Source organism: Salvelinus namaycush, chromosome 25 (genome assembly GCF_016432855.1).
Source record: "Salvelinus namaycush isolate Seneca chromosome 25, SaNama_1.0, whole genome shotgun sequence".
Lineage (NCBI taxonomy): Eukaryota > Metazoa > Chordata > Actinopteri > Salmoniformes > Salmonidae > Salvelinus > Salvelinus namaycush.
The window spans coordinates 36,385,980-36,411,141 of NC_052331.1; the positions used below are offsets into that span (position 1 = coordinate 36,385,980).

Here is a 25,162-nt window from a genome sequence, read left to right on the forward strand (position 1 = left end):
ACACCACAGATTAGCCTAACCTGACAATGTTTAAGAGATTAGGATTATTTAATCCTTTGATGAAAGGGAAGAATAATCTGTCATAATAAAGCGCCATGGAATCATCATGGAATCACTAGAGATAGTATGGAATCATCACTAGAGATAGTATGGAATCACTAGAGATAGTATGGAATCATCACTAGAGATAGTATGGAATCACTAGAGATAGTATGGAATCACTAGAGATAGTATGGAATCACTAGAGATAGTATGGAATCATCACTAGAGATAGTATGGAATCACTAGAGATAGTAAAGAATACAGACGGTCAAATCGACACGTTATTCAGAATCCAGTTTTAATATGAATCAACCATCAAAAGCACATGAAAACCTTTCCTCATTACTGTTACAGGAAAACGGATTAACTGTATAAAGAGCTCATTTATTTGGCATCATTCACAAACTGTTAGGAATTGGACGTGAAGAACCTACACAAATAAGTATTTTTATTTTCTCCACCCAAATATGTAAACTTAATTGTATATACATCAAGGTTTGTCATCCATCCTATAGAGTCTCAACTTTATGTACGTAGAGCGATTGAGGTATACCATTCTGTGGGATCATATTTATCTGGCAGACGAAGCTTTAGTTGAGAGGACAATACCTATTGGCTTTTTGGACATTTTTTACATTACTCATTTTTAATTTACTCTGCAAACTTCTTGATTTAGCGGGCACAAATAAGAAAGAAAAACATGATTTAATAGTTTGAAACAACAAGTCCTGTTTAGAGAGCTCACTTTGAGTTGATTGTTGTTGTTCAATTTGGTTTAGTAACCCTTAGTAACCATATTGTTGTTGTTCAATTTGGTTTAGTAACCCTTAGTAACCATATATATATATATATATATAGGCCTACTATGTGTATAACCCTTCACTGTAGAGTATATTAGAGTATAGTATAGTCTTGGAGGGGGAGAATAATGCTTTAAGTGCTTTATAATGGTCAATATTTACAAAGGAGATTCTTCATAATTACACAATAGAGAAGATTTGTATTCAACTGCTGATATTAACATTGTATTCCAAAAACAACGACAACACTACGTACTTACTTCTCAACAGACATTAAAAAACAAACAAATATATTTTTTGCAAATGTATTTTCTATATAGTCTTACTAACATTTATTTATTATAACATTATTAAAACATTTTATTAAGAGTCTTGGTACACATGCATGTTTTTTTTTTTGAAGAGTGGACTCAGAAAGAGAACAGTATTGTACAAAATAATTATAATAATTACAGTTTATTAAAATGCACTTTTTCTGTAGCACCTTTTGGTGTTCTGTGTTCCGCACAAAATCACCTCTGTGGTTGTATCTGGAGCAACACTGGAGCTACCAGACAGGGAGGCTGGGCTGGGGGAGGGAGGAGGGGACTGGAGCTACCAGACAGGGAGGCTGGGCTGGGGGAGGGAGGAGGGGACTGGAGCTACCAGACAGGGAGGCTGGGCTGGGGGAGGGACGAGGGGACTGGAGCTACCAGACAGGGAGGCTGGGCTGGGGGAGGGAGGAGGGGACTGGAGCTACCAGACAGGGAGGCTGGGCTGGGGGAGGGACGAGGGGACTGGAGCTACCAGACAGGGAGGCTGGGCTGGGGGAGGGACGAGGAGACTGGAGCTACCAGACAGGGAGGCTGGGCTGGGGGAGGGACGAGGAGACTGGAGCTACCAGACAGGGAGGCTGGGCTGGGGGAGGAGAAGGCAGGTGAGTGGAACGTCTCTCTAGATAAGGTCATGGGGTAACGAGAAGACGAGAAGGGGGAAAGACGAGGAGAGGAAAAGGGGGCTTGGGCGTTGGTGTGAGTGGATCCTCCCTCTGTTTGCCGAAAGTGCACCACTGTCCGTCGACCGCATCAAACGTCCTTTATTCCTCATGTCACTCCCTCCTGTTACAAGGTAAAGTCACTATGTGATTGGCCCTACAAGGGCGAGGAGTATTCCCCTAGGACAATGCTTCTATGACAGGGCAGAGGAGGGCGGCACGCTGTTCTCGAGTGGAGGGGGGGGCAGCGTGCTGCTGGTCTGATACTGGGGGTCTGATCATCTTATCAAGGATATAAAACACAGGTTTGGTTTAGAGCCGGAGGCCAGGTCGAGTGGAGTATAGGGAAGGGTGAGTGATTGATGTCAGGTATTCAGTCGGCAGTACAAGGCATGCATGGAACAGAACGCCCTCTAACCCTGTCCTTCAGCTGGTCGGGGGGTGGCGGTCAGGTCCTAGCCCATGAAGCAGACGGGGCCCACCTCGAAACCGAACCGCTGGCTGGGTTCACCAAAGTCATTGAACATGACGTCGATGACGGGCACCTGGTCGATGCGAGGAGTGTTGATCTCCATCACCGTCTTGGAGTAGCCCGACTTCAGCTGGAGAGGGGAGGGAAGACGGAGGAGGGGGGAGAGTGGAAGGGCGGAGGAGGGGGGAGAGTGGAAGGGAAGGCGGAGTAGGGGGGAGAGTGGAAGGGAAAGCGGAGGAGGGGGAGAGTGGAAGGGAAAGCGGAGGAAGGGGGAGAGTGAAAGGGAAGGCGGAGGAGGGGGGAGAGTGGAAGGGAAAGCGGAGGAAGGGGGAGAGTGGAAGGGAAAGCGGAGGAGGGGGGAGAGTGGAAGGGAAAGGTGAGGAGGGGGGAGAGTGGAAGGGAAGGCGGAGGAGGGGGGAGAGTGGAAGGGAAAGCGGAGGAGGGGGAGAGTGGAAGGGAAAGCGGAGGAGGGGGGAGAGTGGAAGGGAAAGGTGAGGAGGGGGGAGAGTGGAAGGGAAGGCGGAGGAGGGGGGAGAGTGGAAGGGAAGGCGGAGGAAGAGGGAGAGTGGAAGGGAAAGCGGAGGAAGGGGGAGAGTGGAAGGGAAAGCGGAGGAAGGGGGAGAGTGGAAGGGAAAGCGGAGGAAGGGGGAGAGTGGAAGGGAAAGCGGAGGAAGGGGGAGAGTGGAAGGGAAGGCGGAGGAGGGGGGAGGGTGGAAGGGAGAGGGAGAGAGAGTTACTGTGGTGATCAAGATCTGATAAACAACTAACAGTTACCAGGATCAATATAACCTGTATATAACATAACCTAAACACTGCATTTAATATAACCTAACTACTGCATATAATATAACCTAAATACTGCATATAATATAACCTAAATACTGCATATAATATAACCTGTATATAACATAACCTAAACACTGCATATAATATAACCTAAATACTGCATATAATATAACCTAAATATTGTATATAATATAACCTAAATACTGCATATAATATAACCTAAATATTGTATATAATATAACCTAAATACTGCATATAATATAACCTAAATACTGCATATAATATAACCTAAATATTGTATATAATATAACCTAAATACTGCATATAATATAACCTAAATACTGCATATAATATAACCTAAATATTGTATATAATATAAACTAAATACTGCATATAATATAACCTAAATACTGCATATAATATAACCTAAATATTGTATATCATATAACTGTCACGACTTCTGCCGAAGTCAGCCCCTCTCCTCATTCGGCTTTCTAGCCATCGCCGCTCCATTTTTCGTATATCCATTTGTCTTGTTTTGTTTCCATACACACCTGGTTTTCATTTCCTCAATTAAGCTACTTGTATTTAATCCTCTGTTTCCCATCATGTTTTGTGTGTAATTGTTTTCATGTTAGGTGGTGTTAGTTTCCGTTTCTTGAGCGCGTTTGTTTCATGTAGTGCTCTCGTTTTTTGGAACTATAATAAAGTGTGCCTGTTCATTATAATCTGCTCTCCTGCACTTGACTTCGCCTCCAATACACCATCCTGACAATAACCTAAATACTGTAAATAATATAACCTAAATATTGTAACCTACATACTGTATATAATATAACCTGTATATAATATAATCTACATACTGTATATAATATAACCTGTTTATAATATAACCTAAATACTGTATATAATATAACCTGTATATAATATAACCTGCATACTGTATATAATATAACCTGTATATAATATAATCTACATACTGTATATAATATAACCTGTATATAATATAACCTAAATACTGTATATAATATAACCTGTTTATAATATAATCTATATACTGTATATAATATAACCTGTATATAATATAATATAACCTTTATATAATATAACCTGTATATAATATAACCTAAATACTGTAGATAATATAACCTGTATATAATATAATATAACCTGTATATAATATAACCTAAATACTGTATATAATATAACCTGTATATAATATAATATAACCTGTGTATAATATAATATAACCTAAATACTGTAGATAATATAACCTAACTGTATATAATATAACCTGTATATAATATAATATAACCTGTATATAATATAATATAACCTAACTGTATATAATATAACCTGTATATAATATAATATAACCTGTATATAATATAATATAACCTAAATACTGTATATAATATAATATAACCTAACTGTATATAATATAACCTGTATATAATATAATATAACCTGTATATAATATAATATAACCTAAATACTGTATATAATATAACCTGTATATAATATAATATAACCTGTATATAATATAACCTGTATATAATATAACCTGTATATAATATAATATAACCTAAATACTGTAGATAATATAACCTGTATATAATATAACCTGTATATAATATAATATAACCTAAATACTGTAGATAATATAACCTGTATATAATATAACCTGTATATAATATAATATAACCTAAATACTGTAGATAATATAACCTGTATATAATATAACCTGTATATAATATAACCTGTATATAATATAACCTGTATATAATATAATATAACCTAACTACTGTATATAATATAACCTGTATATAATATAATATAACCTAACTACTGTATATAATATAACCTGTATATAATATAACCTGTATATAATATAATATAACCTAACTACTGTATATAATATAACCTGTATATAATATAACCTGTATATAATATAATATAACCTAACTACTGTATATAATATAACCTGTATATAATATAACCTGTATATAATATAATATAACCTAAATACTGTAGATAATATAACCTGTATATAATATAACCTAAATACTGTAGATAATATAACCTGTATATAATATAACCTGTATATAATATAACCTGTATATAATATAACCTTTATATAATATATCCTGTATATAATATAATATAACCTAAATACTGTAGATAATATAACCTGTATATAATCTATGCTGTGTCCTTACTGAGCATCCGTCCGACAGGGCCTTGATGAAAGGGTTATTATCGTAGGACATCTCCTCGTCGTTGTAACCCAGGAAGCGTAGAGCCTTGTCGTAGCCGTCTGCCTTGGCATCGTACCAGGCTACCGACTGGTGGCAGATGTAGGTGAAATTCTGACGGGCCGTTGAGCTGAGCAGCTTCAGGAAGGTCATCTGGACCGTCTGGATGGTGTTCTCCTCCATGTCCACATAGTTCAACTGGGGGAGGGAGAGGGGGAGGTAGAGGGGAGGGGGCAGAGGGGGAGGTAGAGGGGAGGGGGAGGTAGAGGGGGAGGTAGAGAGGGAGGTAGAGGGGATGTAGGGGGGAGGTAGAGGGGAGGGGCAGAGGGGGAGGTAGAGGGGGAGAGGGCAGAGGGGGAGGTAGAGGGGGAGGGGGAGGTAGAGGGGGAGAGGGCAGAGGGGGAGGTAGAGGGGAGGGCAGAGGGGGAGGTAGAGGGGGAGAGGGGGAGTGGGAGGTAGATGGGGAGTGGGAGGTAGATGGGGAGGTAGATGGGGAGTGGGAGGTAGATGGGGAGTGGGAGGTAGATGGGGAGTGGGAGGTAGAGGGATGATGGGAGAGAGAGGGTGAGGTAGAGAAAGGGTGACAGTTGTCATTGAAAGTGATTTTGAATTTCAGAAATCTATAACTGTTTTGAGAGTTGGATATATTTTCATCTTCTTACTATTTTTCCCCGTTTGAATTCGCTGAACCATGACCCTGGAGCCTCCTTGGGCCAGTTAGAGATTCTGACCTGTTACGCAGAAATAAAACAACAGGCGTTTAACTCTTAATGTCTCTGAATAATATATATACATACAGAATAGGTCTAACAGTGAGTATGAAAATACAGGTTCAAATTGACTGCAACTTGATCTTGTATCTATAGACGTTATAGACATTGTTTTCCAGTAACGTACACCAGCGGACTTCTTGTCGGGGTAAATACAGGTCTCTCCTCCAGCGGTGAAGTTACAGTAGACCTTGAAGGAGTCTCCAGTACAGCCCTGGTTAGGATCGATCCAGTATTCACCTGAATATCACAACACACATTACACACAGTCATTAACATAATGTACTGGGGCCCTATGGCAAGGTTATTAACATGATGTACTGGGGCCCCATGGCAAAGTTATTAACAGGATGTACTGGGGCCCTATGGCAAGGTTATTAACATGATGTACTGGGGCCCTATGGCAAGGTTATTAACAGGATGTACTGGGGCCCTATGGCAAGGTTATTAACATGATGTACTGGGGCCCTATGGCAAGGTTATTAACATGATGTACTGGGGCCCTATGGCAAGGTTATTAACAGGATGTACTGGGGCCCTATGGCAAGGTTATTAACATGATGTACTGGGGCCCTATGGCAAGGTTATTAACAGGATGTACTGGGGCAGTATGGCAAGGTTATTAACATGATGTACTGGGGCCCTATGGCAAGGTTATTAACAGGATGTAATGGGGCCCTATGGCAAGGTTATTAACAGGATGTACTGGGGCCCTATGGCAAGGTTATTAACATGATGTACTGGGGCCCTATGGCAAGGTTAATGCACAATTTCCCTCATATTACTGTATATCGGGAATCACTCAGATTGAGAGAGATACTCAGATTGAGAGAGATACTCAGATTGAGAGAGATACTCAGATACTCAGATTGAGAGAGATACTCAGATACTCAGATTGAGAGAGATACTCAGATTGAGAGAGATACTCAGATTGAGAGAGATACTCAGATACTCAGATTGAGAGAGATACTCAGATTGAGAGAGATACTCAGATTGAAAGAGATACTCAGATTGAGAGAGATACTCAGATTGAAAGAGATACTCAGATTGAGAGAGATACTCAGATTGAGAGAGATACTCAGATTGAGAGAGATACTCAGATTGAAAGAGATACTCAGATTGAGAGAGATACTCAGATTGAGAGAGATACTCAGATTGAGAGAGATACTCAGATTGAGAGAGATACTCAGATTGAGAGAGATACTCAGATTGAGAGAGATACCCAGATTGAGAGAGATACTCAGATTGAGAGAGATACTCAGATTGAGAGAGATACTCAGATTGAGTTAAAACCAGCATACACAGTAAATTCCAGGAAGCAACATTGTGAAACACTGCTCTTGTACTTTTTAACTTTACTTTACTGCAATGTGTCAGTGGCATAAACCTTTGAAAAGTAAATATCACATTTGTTAATGAATATTTAATATGGAGGTATACACAGTGTCTGGGACTGGTAAATCCTTCTACCTGGTTCTGTTGTCTAAAAGCCTGAGTACCAGTCTGGTTCTGTTCTCTAAAAGCCTTGGTACCAGTCTGGTTCTGTTCTCTAAAAGCCTTGGTACCAGTCTGGTTCTGTTCTCTAAAAGCCTTGGTACCAGTCTGGTTCTGTTCTCTAAAAGCCTTGGTACCAGTCTGGTTCTGTTCTCTAAAAGCCTTGGTACCAGTCTGGTTCTGTTCTCTAAAAGCCTTGGTACCAGTCTGGTTCTGTTCTCTAAAAGCCTGAGTACCAGTCTGGTTCTGTTCTCTAAAAGCCTTGGTACCTGTCTGGTTCTGTTCTCTAAAAGCCTGGGTACCAGTCTGGTTCTGTTCTCTAAAAGCCTGGGTACCAGTCTGGTTCTGTTCTCTAAAAGCCTTGGTACCAGTCTGGTTCTGTTCTCTAAAAGCCTGAGTACCAGTCTGGTTCTGTTCTCTAAAAGCCTGGGTACCAGTCTGGTTCTGTTCTCTAAAAGCCTTGGTACCAGTCTGGTTCTGTTCTCTAAAAGCCTGAGTACCAGTCTGGTTCTGTTCTCTAAAAGCCTTGGTACCAGTCTGGTTCTGTGTGTCTAAAAGCCTTGGTACCAGTCTGGTTCTGTTCTCTAAAAGCATTGGTACCAGTCTGGTTCTGTGTGTCTAAAAGCCTGGGTACCAGTCTGGTTCTGTTCTCTAAAAGCCTGGGTACCAGTCTGGTTCTGTTCTCTAAAAGCCTTGGTACCAGTCTGGTTCTGTTCTCTAAAAGCCTGAGTACCAGTCTGGTTCTGTTGTCTAAAAGCCTTGGTACCAGTCTGGTTCTGTTCTCTAAAGGCATTGGTACCAGTCTGGTTCTGTTCTCTAAAAGCCTTGGTACCAGTCTGGTTCTGTTCTCTAAAAGCCTTGGTACCAGTCTGATTCTCTTGTCTAAAAGCCTTGGTACCTGTCTGGTTCTGTTCTCTAAAAGCATTGGTACCAGTCTGGTTCTGTTCTCTAAAAGCCTTGGTACTAGTCTGGTTCTGTTCTCTAAAAGCCTTGGTACCAGTCTGGTTCTGTTCTCTAAAAGCCTTGGTACCAGTCTGATTCTCTTGTCTAAAAGCCTTGGTACCTGTCTGGTTCTGTTCTCTAAAAGCATTGGTACCAGTCTGGTTCTGTTCTCTAAAAGCCTTGGTACTAGTCTGGTTCTGTTCTCTAAAAGCCTTGGTACCAGTCTGGTTCTGTTCTCTAAAAGCCTTGGTACCAGTCTGATTCTCTTGTCTAAAAGCCTTGGTACCTGTCTGGTTCTGTTCTCTAAAAGCATTGGTACCAGTCTGGTTCTGTTCTCTAAAAGCCTTGGTACCAGTCTGGTTCTGTTCTCTAAAAGCATTGGTACCAGTCTGGTTCTGTTCTCTAAAAGCCTGGGTACCAGTCTGGTTATGTTGTCTTGCCAACTCCTTATCACGTATTGTCACACCAAACATTGTTGGTATGATCACACACACAGATCTGGGACCAGACTAGATCTCATAACCTGATCACACACACAGATCTGGGACCAGACTAGATCTCATAACCTGATCGAACACACAGATCTGGGACCAGACTAGATCTCATAACCTGATCACACACACAGATCTGGGACCAGACTAGATCTCATAACCTGATCGAACACACAGATCTGGGACCAGACTAGATCTCTAACCCGATCACACACACAGATCTGGGACCAGACTAGATCTCTAACCTGATCACACACACAGATCTGGGACCAGACTAGATCTCATAACCTGATCGCACACACAGATCTGGGACCAGACTAGATCTCTAACCTGATCGAACACACAGATCTGGGACCAGACTAGACCTCATAACCTGATCACACACACAGATCTGGGACCAGACTAGATCTCTAACCTGATCGCACACACAGATCTGGGACCAGACTAGATCTCTAACCTGATCACACACAGATCTGGGACCAGACTAGATCTCATAACCTGATCACACACACAGATCTGGGACCAGACTAGATCTCATAACCTGATCACACACACACAGATCTGGGACCAGACTAGATCTCATAACCTGATCACACACACAGATCTGGGACCAGACTAGATCTCATAACCTGATCACACACACACAGATCTGGGACCAGACTAGATCTCATAACCTGATCACACACACAGATCTGGGACCAGACTAGATCTCATAACCTGATCACACACACAGATCTGGGACCAGACTAGATCTCATAACCTGATCACACACACAGATCTGGGACCAGACTAGATCTCATAACCTGATCACACACACAGATCTGGGACCAGACTAGATCTCATAACCTGATCACACACACACAGATCTGGGACCAGACTAGATCTCATAACCTGATCACACACACAGATCTGGGACCAGACTAGATCTCTAACCTGATCACACACAGATCTGGGACCAGACTAGATCTCATAACCTGATCGCACACATAGATCTGGGACCAGACTAGATCTCATAACCTGATCGAACACACAGATCTGGGACCAGACTAGATCTCATAACCTGATCGAACACATAGATCTGGGACCAGACTAGATCTCATAACCTGATCACACACACAGATCTGGGACCAGACTAGATCTCATAATCTGATCACACACACAGATCTGGGACCAGACTAGATCTCTAACCTGATCGAACACACAGATCTGGGACCAGACTAGATCTCATAACCTGATCACACACACAGATCTGGGACCAGACTAGATCTCTATCCTGATCGAACACACAGATCTGGGACCAGACTAGATCTCATAATCTGATCACACACACAGATCTGGGACCAGACTAGATCTCTAACCTGATCGAACACACAGATCTGGGACCAGACTAGGTGCAGGTGGTTGTACTGTCGACCTATGGCAAGGTCAAATGTAAAACATCCTATACCAGGACTATTCAACTACTTTTAACACCAGGTGACTGGAATCTCTGTCTCTAGCCAATTAGAGATGCTAGCCAATGATGATCTACCAGGTAGAACGTAAAGCAGCAGTACATCAGCCGTCCAGACAGCTGACTGGTCCTGTTATTTATCATGTGTCACAGACTAGGAAAAACTGTGAATCCTGTCTCTCTAACCCACCGTCGGGGAAGTCCGGCTGGCTGAGGTGCAGGTCGTTGCAGGTCCTGGCAGGGTTGTCCTGGGTTCCCATGGGGAACTTCATCCTCTCGATGTCCTGCTTCAAGTTATTCAGGGACCCGAACACGTCCTCCATGTCCGCTGTGGCCTCCATGTCGTAGTCCGCCATGCCTCCCGCCTCGTCGCCCTGAACGCCGTCGTCCTCCGCCTGGCGTCTGTTCTTCCTGCTCGCCTGCTGCATGGGCAGCGGCTGGATGATGTCCCCAGGAGGACCCTGAACGGAAGAGCACAGAGGGTTAGGGGTCAGTGAAATTGGCCAATCAGAGACAGGCGAAAAGGTCAATTTAAAGTGGATAATCGTGAAAGCATCTGAGCTCTTGTTGAGAGAAGAAATGTTGACTTACAGGAGCTCCGGGTGGTCCAATCATACCAGTGTCTCCTTTCTGGCCAGCTCCACCCTAAAAAACAGACACAGGACACAAGATGACACACGGAAGTTATCACACCAGTCATACATGACGGAGAGATCTTCTAATGGGATGTTTCTGTAGAAGCACTTTGTGACATCGGCTGATGTAAGAAGGACTTTTATAAATACATTTGATTGGATTGGATTTGATTCTAATGAACAGAACTTACTGATGATCCCTTGGACCCCTTAGAGCCTACATGTCCCTAGGTGAAGAAAAGAGAGACACACAGTGAACAATAAGACTAGGACCATGATGAAATGGTAGACATGAAGATGTTTTGACGAGGAACTTACAGGAATTCCAGGAGGACCAGGAGGACCAAGAGGACCAGCCGAACCTCCAACACCCTACAGAGACACAGGACAGCAGTATTGACCAATGAGATGACACTTTACAGTAGTATTAACCAATGAGATGGCACTTTACAGTAGTATTGACCAATGAGATGCCACTTTACAGTAGTATTAACCAATGAGATGGCACTTTACAGTAGTATTGACCAATGAGATGACACTTTACAGTAGTATTAACCAATGAGATGGCACTTTACATGAAGGCATTCTTCAACACTTTATAATAGTATGAACCAATGAGTTAACACTTTACAGTAGTATTAACCAATGGGATGACACTTTATAGTCGTATGAAACAATGAGCTAACACTTTACATAAAGGTGTAGATAATAAAAGGTTAATATATGTCATTCCTCGACTATTAATCATCTGTTTATAGATAGTTAATCAACGAGTAATAAACTTGTCAGTCACTTACAGTGTCTCCCTTGCCTCCACCAGTTCCCTGGGGTCCAGGCAGGCCTCTGTCTCCCTTCTCTCCAAACTCACCAGGTGGTCCAATCAGACCAATCAGACCGGGGTGACCCTGGAGGACAGAGAGCGAGAGAGAGAGAGAAAGAGAGAGAGAGGAGGAGGGGAAGAGAGAGAGAGAGAGAAAGAGAGAGGAGGAGGGGAAGAGAGAGAGAGAGAGAGAGAGAGAGAGAGAGAGAGAAAGAGAGAGGAGGGGAAGAGAGAGGAGAGAGAGAGAGCAAGAGAAAGAGAGAGGAGGAGGGGAAGAGAGAGAGAGAGAGGAGGAGAAGAGAGAGAGAAGGAGAGAGAGAGGGAGAGAGGGTGAGGGAGAAAGAGAGGTGGACAATGTTAGATGGGATATTCACACAGTACATTACAGATAGGCCAACAAGAGAGAGAGAGAGAGGAATTGCTTCAGACGAACTGTCACAGAAATCCACAGACATCCACAGACAGGAGACATGCTGTTGGAGAGATGTAGTGATCAATCACACACAAATCACAAATGTTGACATCTTTGTTTATAACAAACATCTGTTGCTCAATTATGCCAAGTCACAATATGTATATTAAACTAATGAGCTGAGACCACCTGCGACATTATGAATCTACTCTGTGTCCGGGGGTGCCAGAACCCTCTTAGTTATGACGGTAGAGGATTCTTCTGTTTATAGTGGTGTCGTATTTAACAACGGTGGTGTGTCCACGACATCCGCTGCCGTAGCTAGAGGTTATAGCCTACTGCAAAGCCCACGAGACTACTATTACTGCTGCACGCTAGCTCCAAACCAATGATCATTACACACGTTAGATTACATTACGTATACATATTCAATTACCACGTTAAATCACACCGGAGAGTTGACTCTGTAAACTACAAACGTTGTTAAATTTCGAAAGAGAGAGGGAGAGAAAGAGAGAGATAACCTTCTCTATAGTAGCCTTACCTTTTCTCCCTTACCGCCAGGAGTTCCTTTCAAGCCAGCGAGACCAGGAGGACCCTGGAAAGAGACAAAAAACACTCTCAGGAATTAGTCTGTCACAGTGGATGTAACAGTATGTCTAAGCAGTGGATGGAACAGTATATCTAAGCAGTGGATAGAACAGTATATCTAAGCAGTGGATAGAACAGTATATCTAAGCAGTGGATAGAACAGTATATCTAAGCAGTGGATAGAACAGTATGTCTAAGCAGTGGATGGAACAGTATATCTAAGCAGTGGATAGAACAGTATATCTAAGCAGTGGATAGAACAGTATATCTAAGCAGTGGATAGAACAGTATATCTAAGCAGTGGATAGAACAGTATATCTAAGCAGTGGATAGAACAGTATATCTAAGCAGTGGATGGAACAGTATATCTAAGCAGTGGATGGAACAGTATATCTAAGCAGTGGATAGAACAGTATATCTAAGCAGTGGATAGAACAGTATATCTAAGCAGTGGATAGAACAGTATATCTAAGCAGTGGATAGAACAGTATATCTAAGCAGTGGATAGAACAGTATATCTACGCAGTGGATAGAACAGTATATCTAAGCAGTGGATGGAACAGTATATCTAAGCAGTGGATGTAACAGTATATCTAAGCAGTGGATGGAACAGTATATCTAAGCAGTGGATGTAACAGTATATCTAAGCAGTGGATGTAACAGTATATCTAAGCAGTGGATAGAACAGTATATCTAAGCAGTGGATGTAACAGTATGTCTAAGCAGTGGATGGAACAGTATATCTAAGCAGTGGATAGAACAGTATATCTGTCACAGTGGATAGAACAGTATATCTGTCACAGTGGATGTAACAGTATATCTAAGCAGTGGATGGAACAGTATATCTGTCACAGTGGATGTAACAGTATATCTGTCACAGTGGATGTAACAGTATATCTAAGCAGTGGATAGAACAGTATATCTAAGCAGTGGATAGAACAGTATATCTAAGCAGTGGATAGAACAGTATATCTAAGCAGTGGATGTAACAGTATATCTACGCAGTGGATAGAACAGTATATCTAAGCAGTGGATGGAACAGTATATCTAAGCAGTGGATAGAACAGTATATCTAAGCAGTGGATGGAACAGTATATCTAAGCAGTGGATGGAACAGTATATCTAAGCAGTGGATAGAACAGTATATCTAAGCAGTGGATGGAACAGTATATCTAAGCAGTGGATAGAACAGTATATCTAAGCAGTGGATGGAACAGTATATCTAAGCAGTGGATGTAACAGTATATCTAAGCAGTGGATAGAACAGTATATCTAAGCAGTGGATAGAACAGTATATCTAAGCAGTGGATAGAACAGTATATCTAAGCAGTGGATGGAACAGTATATCTAAGCAGTGGATAGAACAGTATATCTAAGCAGTGGATAGAACAGTATATCTAAGCAGTGGATGGAACAGTATATCTAAGCAGTGGATGGAACAGTATATCTAAGCAGTGGATGGAACAGTATATCTAAGCAGTGGATGGAACAGTATATCTAAGCAGTGGATGTAACAGTATATCTAAGCAGTGGATGGAACAGTATATCTAAGCAGTGGATGTAACAGTATATCTAAGCAGTGGATGTAACAGTATATCTAAGCAGTGGATAGAACAGTATATCTAAGCAGTGGATGTAACAGTATGTCTAAGCAGTGGATGTAACAGTATATCTAAGCAGTGGATGGAACAGTATATCTAAGCAGTGGATGTAACAGTATATCTAAGCAGTGGATGGAACAGTATATCTAAGCAGTGGATGGAACAGTATATCTAAGCAGTGGATAGAACAGTATATCTAAGCAGTGGATAGAACAGTATATCTAAGCAGTGGATAGAACAGTATATCTAAGCAGTGGATAGAACAGTATATCTAAGCAGTGGATGTAACAGTATATCTAAGCAGTGGATAGAACAGTATATCTAAGCAGTGGATGGAACAGTATATCTAAGCAGTGGATGGAACAGTATATCTAAGCAGTGGATAGAACAGTATATCTAAGCAGTGGATGGAACAGTATATCTAAGCAGTGGATGTAACAGTATATCTACGCAGTGGATGTAACAGTATATCTACGCAGTGGATAGAACAGTATATCTGTCACAGTGGATGTAACAGTATATCTAAGCAGTGGATAGAACAGTATATCTAAGCAGTGGATGGAACAGTATATCTAAGCAGTGGATGGAACAGTATATCTAAGCAGTGGATAGAACAGTATACTAAGGATAAGTTACCCCAATATAAGGTGCTTTGAGTTGGAGAAAAGGGGCTACGTAAATACAAAACCTTGTAATTATCATGTTGTTATTACCATTGGTCCAGGAGGTCCGTCCATTCCAGAAGCACCAGGAAGTCCTTGTTCACCCTGAGAGTAAGTATCACATCATCCATTACATTATCCTTCACACTATCCACCACTTTACCATTACCACACAATTTTAATCTTGATAATGTGACAGTAAGTATATAGCCAGACACTGTCATCTGATTCCTTAGGACTTGAATCGAGCGTGTTAACTAATTTTATTGATTTATTTAACCCTTATTTTACCAGGTAAGTTGACTGAGAACACATTCTCTTTTACAGCAACGACCTGGGGAATAGTTACAGGGGAGATGAGGGGGAATGAATGAGCCTTCTGGAAGCTGGGGATGATTATGTGATCGTGATGGTATGAGGGCCAGATTTGGGAATTTCACCAGGCACCGGGGTTAACACCCTTTCTCTTACGATAAGTGCCATGGGATCTTTAGTGACCACAGAGAGTCAGGACACCCGTTGTAATGTCTCATCTGAAAGAGGGAACGCTACACAAGGCAATGTCCCCCTCACTGCCCTGGGGCATTGGGATCTCCTTAGACCAGAGGAAAGAGTGCCTCCTACTGGCCCTCCAACACCACTTCCAGCAGCATCTGGTCTCCCATCCAGAGACCGACCTGGACCGACCCTGCTTAGCTTCAGAGGCTTCAGAGGCAACTCATGACAGTGACGTATAGATCATAAATAACAGATGACGTATAGCTAGGTAACTCACGACAGGGCCGGGGATTCCACGCAGGCCGTCGGGTCCAGGCTTCCCAGGGGGCCCCTGGGGTCCGACAGGTCCAGTTTTACCATCAGGCCCATCGGCTCCAGCCTCACCCTGCAAAACACAATCACAACAACATTCATTACCACTGTATCAATATCTTCAGCCACATCCTGGAGTTACATAGTAGTAACTCCCAGCTACATTCAAATACATTCAGCATGACCTTCCAGAGATACCTTATATAGCCTGCGGTAGTGAGGGTTCCTGAGGAGAGGTTTGAGAACCACTTGCCTGGGTAACCAGAGCAATAAGCTTCTTTTCAATACATATTATAGACAAGGAAGACAGATCTAGAAATTAGACTTGTGAAAACTGTTTAATACAGTTCAATACAGTTGTATCGTACTACTACAACTGACTCGAAAAAAGTTGAATGGCCGATATCAATACTACTCACGCCAGTGTCTCTTGGCTAAGAGTTGAGGAGAGACTGACTGCATCACTTCTTCTTTTTATAAGAAACATTAATGTGTTGAAAATCCCAAATTGTTTGCATAGTCAACTTACACACAGCTCTGACACACACACTTACCCTGCCAGACATGCCACCAGGGGTCTTTTCACAGTCCCCAAATCCAGAACAAATTCAAGAACGCGAACATTATTATATAGAGCTATTATTGCATGGAACTCCATTCCATCTCATATTGCTCAAATAAATAGCAAATCTGGTTTCAAAAACAGATAAAGCAACAACTCGCAACTCTCCCCTATTTGACCTGGATAGTTTGTGTGAATGTATTGATATGGAGGCTACGCGTGTCATTTTTAAATTGATTTAGTTCTGTCTTTGAGCGGTTCTTGTCTATTAATGTTCTGTATTATGTCATGTTTTGTGTTTTGTGTAACTCCAGGAAGAGTAGCTGCTGCTTTAGCAACAGCTAATAGAGATCCTAATAAAAAAATGATATATACATACATACAGTACAAGGCACACCTGTTAATTGAAAAGCATTCCAGGTGACTACCTCATGAAGCTGGTTGAAAGACTGCCAAGAGTGTGCACAGTTGTCATCAAGGCAAAATGTGGCTATTTAAAGAATCTCAAATGTAAAATATGTTTTGATTTGTTCAACACTTTTTGTTGGTTACTATATGATTCCATAAGTGTTATTTCATAGTTTTGATGTCTTCCCTATTATTCTACAATTTAGAAAATAGTAAAAAAATAAAGAAAAACCCTGGAATGAGTCGGTGTCTCCAAACTTTTGACTGGTAGCGTATATATATATACTGAAGTTCTCGGTAGGATTCTATTCACATTAAGTTTTATTCAAACCTAAACAGATAAAGCACCTTTCAAAGGTGTTTGGGAATTACAACAATCACACAGAGCCTCAGTCACCACATGTCATCCATCAGCCATGAGAACAGACACAAAAGATTGGAGATCCATGGATTTACCGTCAGATTGGATAATGGGGTTGGAGGATTAAACCGTTCTGCATTAAACCGTTCTGACAACCAATTAGAAGCCAGCTTTGACAGACCAGGAAGTTCTGAGAGGCTTTTGTCCTATCTCCATCACATCAACTCTAATCCTACACTTCTGTTTGAATGGACGTGTGTGTGTGTGTGTGTGTGTGTGTGTGTGTGTGTGTGTGTGTGTGTGTGTGTGTGTGTGTGTGTGTGTGTGTGTGTGTGTGTGTGTGTGTGTGTGTGTGTGTGTGTGTGTGTGTGTGTGTGTGTCTGTGTCTGTGTGTGTGTGTCGGTGTCTGTGTCTGTGTCTGTGTCTGTGTGTGTGTGTCTGTGTGTGTGTGTGCATGTGTCTGTGTGTGTGTGTCTGTGTGCATGTGTCTGTGTGTGTGTCTGTGTGTCTGTGTGTGTGTGTGTGTGTGTGTGTGTGTGTGTGTGTGGGTGTGTGTGTGTGTGTGTGTCTGTGTGTCTGTGTGTGTGTCTGTGTTTCTGTGTGTGTGTCTGTGTGTGTGTCTGTGTCTGTGTCTGTGTGTGTGTCTGTGTGTGTGTGTGTGTGTGTGTGTGTGTGTGTGTGTGTGTGTGTGTGTGTGTGTGTGTGTGTGTGTGTCTGTGTGTGTGTGCGTCTGTGCCTCTTACCTTAGAACCCTTCTCTCCTTGTCTTCCCTCAGAACCGGCTGGTCCAATGGGTCCCTGAGGGGAAAGAGGCACCACTCATCAGCTTGGTATACAGTGTCCAATCACAGATGGTTAAAACAGTCTAAAGACAATACAACATCAATCAATCAGAAACCCCACAGAAACCCAGCCTAAAATCTATTTAGTATACACTTGGGAAAAAACAGAGCTTATTCAAGTAAATATATATACTGTATGATGAGTAATAACTATTGATGATAATTTCTCATTATATGACGGATGACCTTGACTAGAAGCAAATGACTATACTATGACTGTTTTAGGAATATATTATGACAATATTAATACCTATATGACTATATTATGCCTATATGACTATATTAATACCTATATTACTATATTAATACCTATATGACTATATTATGCCTATATGACTATATTAATACCTATATGACTATATTAATACCTATATTACTATATTAATACCTATATTACTATATTAATACCTATATGACTATATTAATACCTATATTACTATATTAATACATATATGACTATATTAATACCTATATGACTATATTAATACCTATATGACTATATTATGCCTATATGACTATATTAATACCTATATTACTATATTAATACCTATATTACTATATTAATACCTATATGACTATATTAATACCTATATGACTATATTATGCCTATATGACTATATTAATACATATATTACTATATTAATACCTATATGACTATATTATGCCTATATGACTATATTAATACCTATATTACTATATTAATACCTATATGACTATATTAATACTACACTAATACATATATGACTACATGCTGACTATATTAATACCTATATTACTATATTAATGCCTATATGACTATATTAATACCTATATGACTATATTAATACCTATATGACTATATTAATACCTATATGACTATATTAATACTATACTAATACATATATGACTATATTAATACTATACTGATACTGTTATGACTATATTAATACTTATATGGCTATATTAATACTATATTAATACCTATATGACTATATTAATACCTATATGACTATATTAATACTATACTAATACATATATGACTATATTAATACCTATATGTCTACTTTAATACTATACTAATACATATATGACTACATGGTGACTATATTAATACCTAAATGGCTATATTAATACTATACTAATACATATATGACTATATTATGCCTATATGACTATATTAATACCTATATGACTATATTAACACCTATATGACTATATTAATACCTATATGACTATATTATGCCTATATGACTATATTAATACCTATATGACTATATTAATACCTATATGACTATATTAATACCTATTTTACTATATTAATACCTATATGACTATATTAATACCTATATGACTATATTAATACCTATATGACTATATTAATACTACACTAATACATATATGACTACATGGTGACTATATTAATACCTATATGACTATATTAATACTATACTAATACATATATGACTATATTAATACTATACTGATACTGTTATCACTATACTAATACCTATATGACTATATTAATACTATACTAATACATACATGACTATATTAATACATATATGGCTATATTAATACTATACTAATACATATATGACTACATGATGACTATATTAATACCTATATGACTATATTAATACTATATTAATACCTATATGACTATTGTCACACATATATGACTATATTAATACTATACTAATACATATATGACTATATTAATACCTATATGACTATTGTCACACATATATGACTATATTAATACCTATATGACTATTGTCACACATATATGACTATATTAATATTATACTAATACATATATGACTATATTACTACCTATATGACTATATTAATACTATACTAATACATATATGACTATATTAATACTATACTAATACTGTTATGACTATATTAATACTATATTAATACTTATATGACTATATTAATACTATATTAATACTTATATGACTATATTAATACTATATTAATACCTATATGACTAGAGCTCTATGGGTCCTGGTCAAAAGTAGAGCACTACAAAAGGAATAGGTTTCCGTTTGGGACAAAGCCCTTGTTCTTGTCACCGTGCCAACCCGTCACCAACCCGTCACCAACCCGTCACCAACCCATCACCAACCCGTCACCAACCCGTCACCAACCCGTCATGCAGTGCCAACCCGTCATTATTTTACAGTATTGGTGTAGCAGTTTATAGCATTTTACTGCTCTCCATTAAAACGTGATGGCTTTAATTGGACCAGGTTGTAAAAGTGGTAAGAAAACATACTGTAGGGCTGTTTCCCAAATAGCACCCTATCCCTTAAAAAAGTGCACTGCTTTTCCACCAGAGGGACGAGTGTGCCATTTAGGACGCGGGTAATCTCGTGTGGACATTGAGGCGGGTTGTGTGACACGATCAGCAGGAAGTGCAGGAGGTAGAAATGACATCTTGATATCCTGGACTTGAGTGTTTATCTCAAGTCCAGTTCAAGTTTATCGCATCGCTGTCAGACGAACTCAAACAGGTTGCTATTCTATTATAAAACTAATAGAACCGTCTCTGAATATTATACAACTTATAGCACAAAACCATCTCTGAATATTATACAACTAATAGAACCGTCTCTGAATATTATAAAACTAATAGTACAAAACCGTCTCTGAATATTATACAACTAATAGCACAAAACCGTCTCTGAATATTATAAAACTAATAGTACAAAACCGTCTCTGAATATTATACAACTAATAGAACCGTCTCTGAATATTATACAACTAATATAGTCACTTATCTAGTACAAAACCGTCTCTGAATATTATAAAACTTATATAGTCACTTATCTAGTATAAAACCGTCTCTGAATATTATAAAACTAATAGTATAAAACCGTCTCTGAATATTATAAAACTTATATAGTAACTTGTCTAGTACAAAACCGTCTCTGAATATTATAAAACTAATCTAGAACAAAACCGTCTCTGAATATTGGCTTGTGTGGAGAGTTGCTGCTCAACCAAGGCAAATCAGATATGTATTATAGTCCATTGTAGCTAAGTATTTAAATTCAGCAATATCTACAATTTTGGATAATGACGAGTAACCTTGCCTGAAACCTGGAACATGTGTTAGCTCTGTTAGCGAATACCTTTGAAACCTGGAACATGTGTTAGCTCTGTTAGCGAATACCTTTGAAACCTGGAACATGTGTTAGCTCTGTTAGCGAATACCTTTGGAACCTGGAACATGTGTTAGCTCTGTTAGCGAATACCTTTGAAACCTGGAACATGTGTTAGCTCTGTTAGCGAATACCTTTGGAACCTGGAACATGTGTTAGCTCTGTTAGCGAATACCTTTGGAACCTGGAACATGTGTTAGCTCTGTTAGCGAATACCTTTGGAACCTGGAACATGTGTTAGCTCTGTTAGCGAATACCTTTGAAACCTGGAACATGTGTTAGCTCTGTTAGCGAATACCTTTGCGGGATCACAAAGTTTTCTTGGCAGACACTTACCCTCTTGCCGGGTGGTCCTGGAGGTCCAGCTTCTCCAGAAGGACCAGATGGACCCTGAAACAACACCCCCCCGACCAGTTACAATAGGTACCACAACAACAACAACAACAACAACAACACCCCCCCGACCAGTTACAATAGGTACCACAACAACAACAACAACAACAACACCCCCCGACCAGTTACAATAGGTACCACAACAACAACAACAACAACAACAACACCCCCCCGACCAGTTACAATAGGTACCACAACAACAACAACAACAACAACAACAACACCCCCCCGACCAGTTACAATAGGTACCACAACAACAACAACAACAACAACAACACCCCCCAACCAGTTACAATAGGTACCACAACAACAACAACAACAACACCCCCCGACCAGTTACAATAGGTACCAGATTCACAACAACAACAACAACAACAACAACAACACCCCCCCGACCAGTTACAATAGGTACCACAACAACAACAACAACAACAACAACAACACCCCCCCGACCAGTTACAATAGGTACCACAACAACAACAACAACAACAACACCCCCCGACCAGTTACAATAGGTACCACAACAACAACAACAACAACAACAACACCCCCCAACCAGTTACAATAGGTACCACAACAACAACAACAACAACACCCCCCGACCAGTTACAATAGGTACCACAACAACAACAACAACAACAACAACAACACCCCCCCGACCAGTTACAATAGGTACCACAACAACAACAACAACAACAACACCCCCCCGACCAGTTACAATAGGTACCACAACAACAACAACAACAACAACACCCCCCGACCAGTTACAATAGGTACCACAACAACAACAACAACAACAACAACACCCCCCAACCAGTTACAATAGGTACCACAACAACAACAACAACAACACCCCCCCGACCAGTTACAATAGGTACCACAACAACAACAACAACACCCCCCCGACCAGTTACAATAGGTACCACAACAACAACAACAACACCCCCCCGACCAGTTACAATAGGTACCACAACAACAACAACAACAACAACAACACACCCCCCCGACCAGTTAGAATAGATACCACAACAACAACAACAACAACAACACCCCCCGACCAGTTACAATAGGTACCACAACAACAACAACAACAACAACAACAACACCCCCCAACCAGTTACAATAGGTACCACAACAACAACAACAACACCCCCCCGACCAGTTACAATAGGTACCACAACAACAACAACAACAACACCCCCCAACCAGTTACAATAGGTACCAGATTCACAACAACAACAACAACAACAACAACAACACCCCCCGACCAGTTACAATAGGTACCACAACAACAACAACAACAACAACAACAACAACACCACCCCGACCAGTTACAATAGGTACCACAACAACAACAACAACAACAACACCCCCCCGACCAGTTACAATAGGTACCACAACAACAACAACAACAACAACACCCCCCCAACCAGTTACAATAGGTACCACAACAACAACAACAACAACAACACCCCCCCGACCAGTTACAATAGGTACCACAACAACAACAACAACAACAACACCCCCCCAACCAGTTACAATAGGTACCACAACAACAACAACAACAACAACAACAACACCCCCCAACCAGTTACAATAGGTACCACAACAACAACAACAACACCCCCCCGACCAGTTACAATAGGTACCACAACAACAACAACAACAACACCCCCCAACCAGTTACAATAGGTACCACAACAACAACAACAACAACAACAACAACACCCCCCAACCAGTTACAATAGGTACCACAACAACAACAACAACACCCCCCCAACCAGTTATAATAGGTACCAGATTCACAACAACAACAACAACAACAACAACAACAACAACAACAACACCCCCCCAACCAGTTATAATAGGTACCAGATTCACAACAACAACAACAACAACAACACCCCCCCGACCAGTTAGAATAGATACCACAACAACAACAACAACAACAACACCCCCCCGACCAGTTACAATAGGTACCACAACAACAACAACAACAACAACAACAACAACAACAACAACAACACCCCCCCAACCAGTTATAATAGGTACCAGATTCACAACAACAACAACAACAACAACACCCCCCCGACCAGTTACAATAGGTACCACAACAACAACAACAACAACAACAACACCCCCCCGACCAGTTACAATAGGTACCACAACAACAACAACAACAACAACACCCCCCCAACCAGTTACAATAGGTACCACAACAACAACAACAACAACACCCCCCCGACCAGTTACAATAGGTACCACAACAACAACAACAACAACAACAACAACACCCCCCCGACCAGTTACAATAGGTACCACAACAACAACAACAACAACAACAACAACAACAACAACACCCCCCCAACCAGTTATAATAGGTACCAGATTCACAACAACAACAACAACAACAACAACAACAACAACAACAACACCCCCCCAACCAGTTATAATAGATACCAGATTCACAACAACAACAACAACAACAACACCCCCCCGACCAGTTAGAATAGATACCACAACAACAACAACAACAACAACACCCCCCGACCAGTTACAATAGGTACCACAACAACAACAACAACAACAACAACAACAACAACAACACCCCCCGACCAGTTACAATAGGTACCACAACAACAACAACAACAACAACAACACACCCCGACCAGTTACAATAGGTAACAGATTCACAATACAAAAACAACAACAACAACAACAACATCATCCTAAACAACAACAACATCATCAACAACAAGAAATAAGCTATTTGCCACACAAGCCTGCCATCATTCACTTTGAACTGGAGGGTGTTTTTACAGGCAGCAGCAACAGCACGACATTAGATCATTAGAAAGCATTTAACAAAAGCCACTTGAATGGATTTCTGCAAATATGTAAATACCACAGGAGTCCTCTTACATTTGGGGAACTTTACATTCCTATTGATCAAACCACCATGAAAACATAGTCTCTCTCTCCCTCAGTTATGCATTTTTAAAAAAGCTACCTTTATTTAACCAGGCAAGTCAGTTAAGAACAAATTCTTATTTACAATGACGGCCTACCCTGGCCAAACCCGGATGGCGCTGGGACAATTGTGCGCCGCCCTATGGGACTGCCAATCACGGCCAGATGTGATACAGCCTGGATTCGAACCAAGGACTGTAGTGACGCCTCTTGCACTGAGATGCAGTGCCTTAGACCGCTGCACCAATCGGGAGCCTAACGCTAGCTAGCTAGCTGCTGGGAGGATGTTGTCATTGGACGAGTGGCTGACATTTTACCCCCAACAACAAGATCAACAACTAATGCTAGCCAAAGCAAGATGAGCTAAAATCTAACGAGGGAACAGTACAGTAGGTAAACCCTCTCAAACTTGTCATCATTGCACTGATAGACAATGGGGAATAGTACTGTAGCCTGCTCGCTGTTC

The 25,162-nt window shown here is 40.6% G+C and overlaps 1 protein-coding gene across 1 annotated transcript in view; it reads right to left on the minus strand.

Annotated features, from left to right (window-relative positions):
- Positions 1 to 261: 261 nt before the first annotated feature.
- LOC120019924 (collagen alpha-1(XI) chain-like) overlaps positions 262 to 25,162 on the minus strand; it is a 198,359-nt gene continuing 173,458 nt past the window's right edge. The window contains exons 47-60 of the mRNA XM_038963335.1: positions 21,670 to 21,723; positions 18,084 to 18,137; positions 15,975 to 16,082; positions 15,251 to 15,304; positions 12,890 to 12,943; positions 11,911 to 12,018; positions 11,432 to 11,485; positions 11,305 to 11,340; positions 11,070 to 11,123; positions 10,669 to 10,939; positions 6,226 to 6,338; positions 5,991 to 6,059; positions 5,293 to 5,526; positions 262 to 2,417 (exon numbers count right to left, since the gene is read on the minus strand). Coding sequence (XP_038819263.1) covers positions 2,271 to 2,417; positions 5,293 to 5,526; positions 5,991 to 6,059; positions 6,226 to 6,338; positions 10,669 to 10,939; positions 11,070 to 11,123; positions 11,305 to 11,340; positions 11,432 to 11,485; positions 11,911 to 12,018; positions 12,890 to 12,943; positions 15,251 to 15,304; positions 15,975 to 16,082; positions 18,084 to 18,137; positions 21,670 to 21,723 — 1,410 coding nt within the window. The 3' untranslated portion in view covers positions 262 to 2,270. The remainder of the gene's footprint in view (positions 2,418 to 5,292; positions 5,527 to 5,990; positions 6,060 to 6,225; positions 6,339 to 10,668; positions 10,940 to 11,069; positions 11,124 to 11,304; positions 11,341 to 11,431; positions 11,486 to 11,910; positions 12,019 to 12,889; positions 12,944 to 15,250; positions 15,305 to 15,974; positions 16,083 to 18,083; positions 18,138 to 21,669; positions 21,724 to 25,162) is intronic.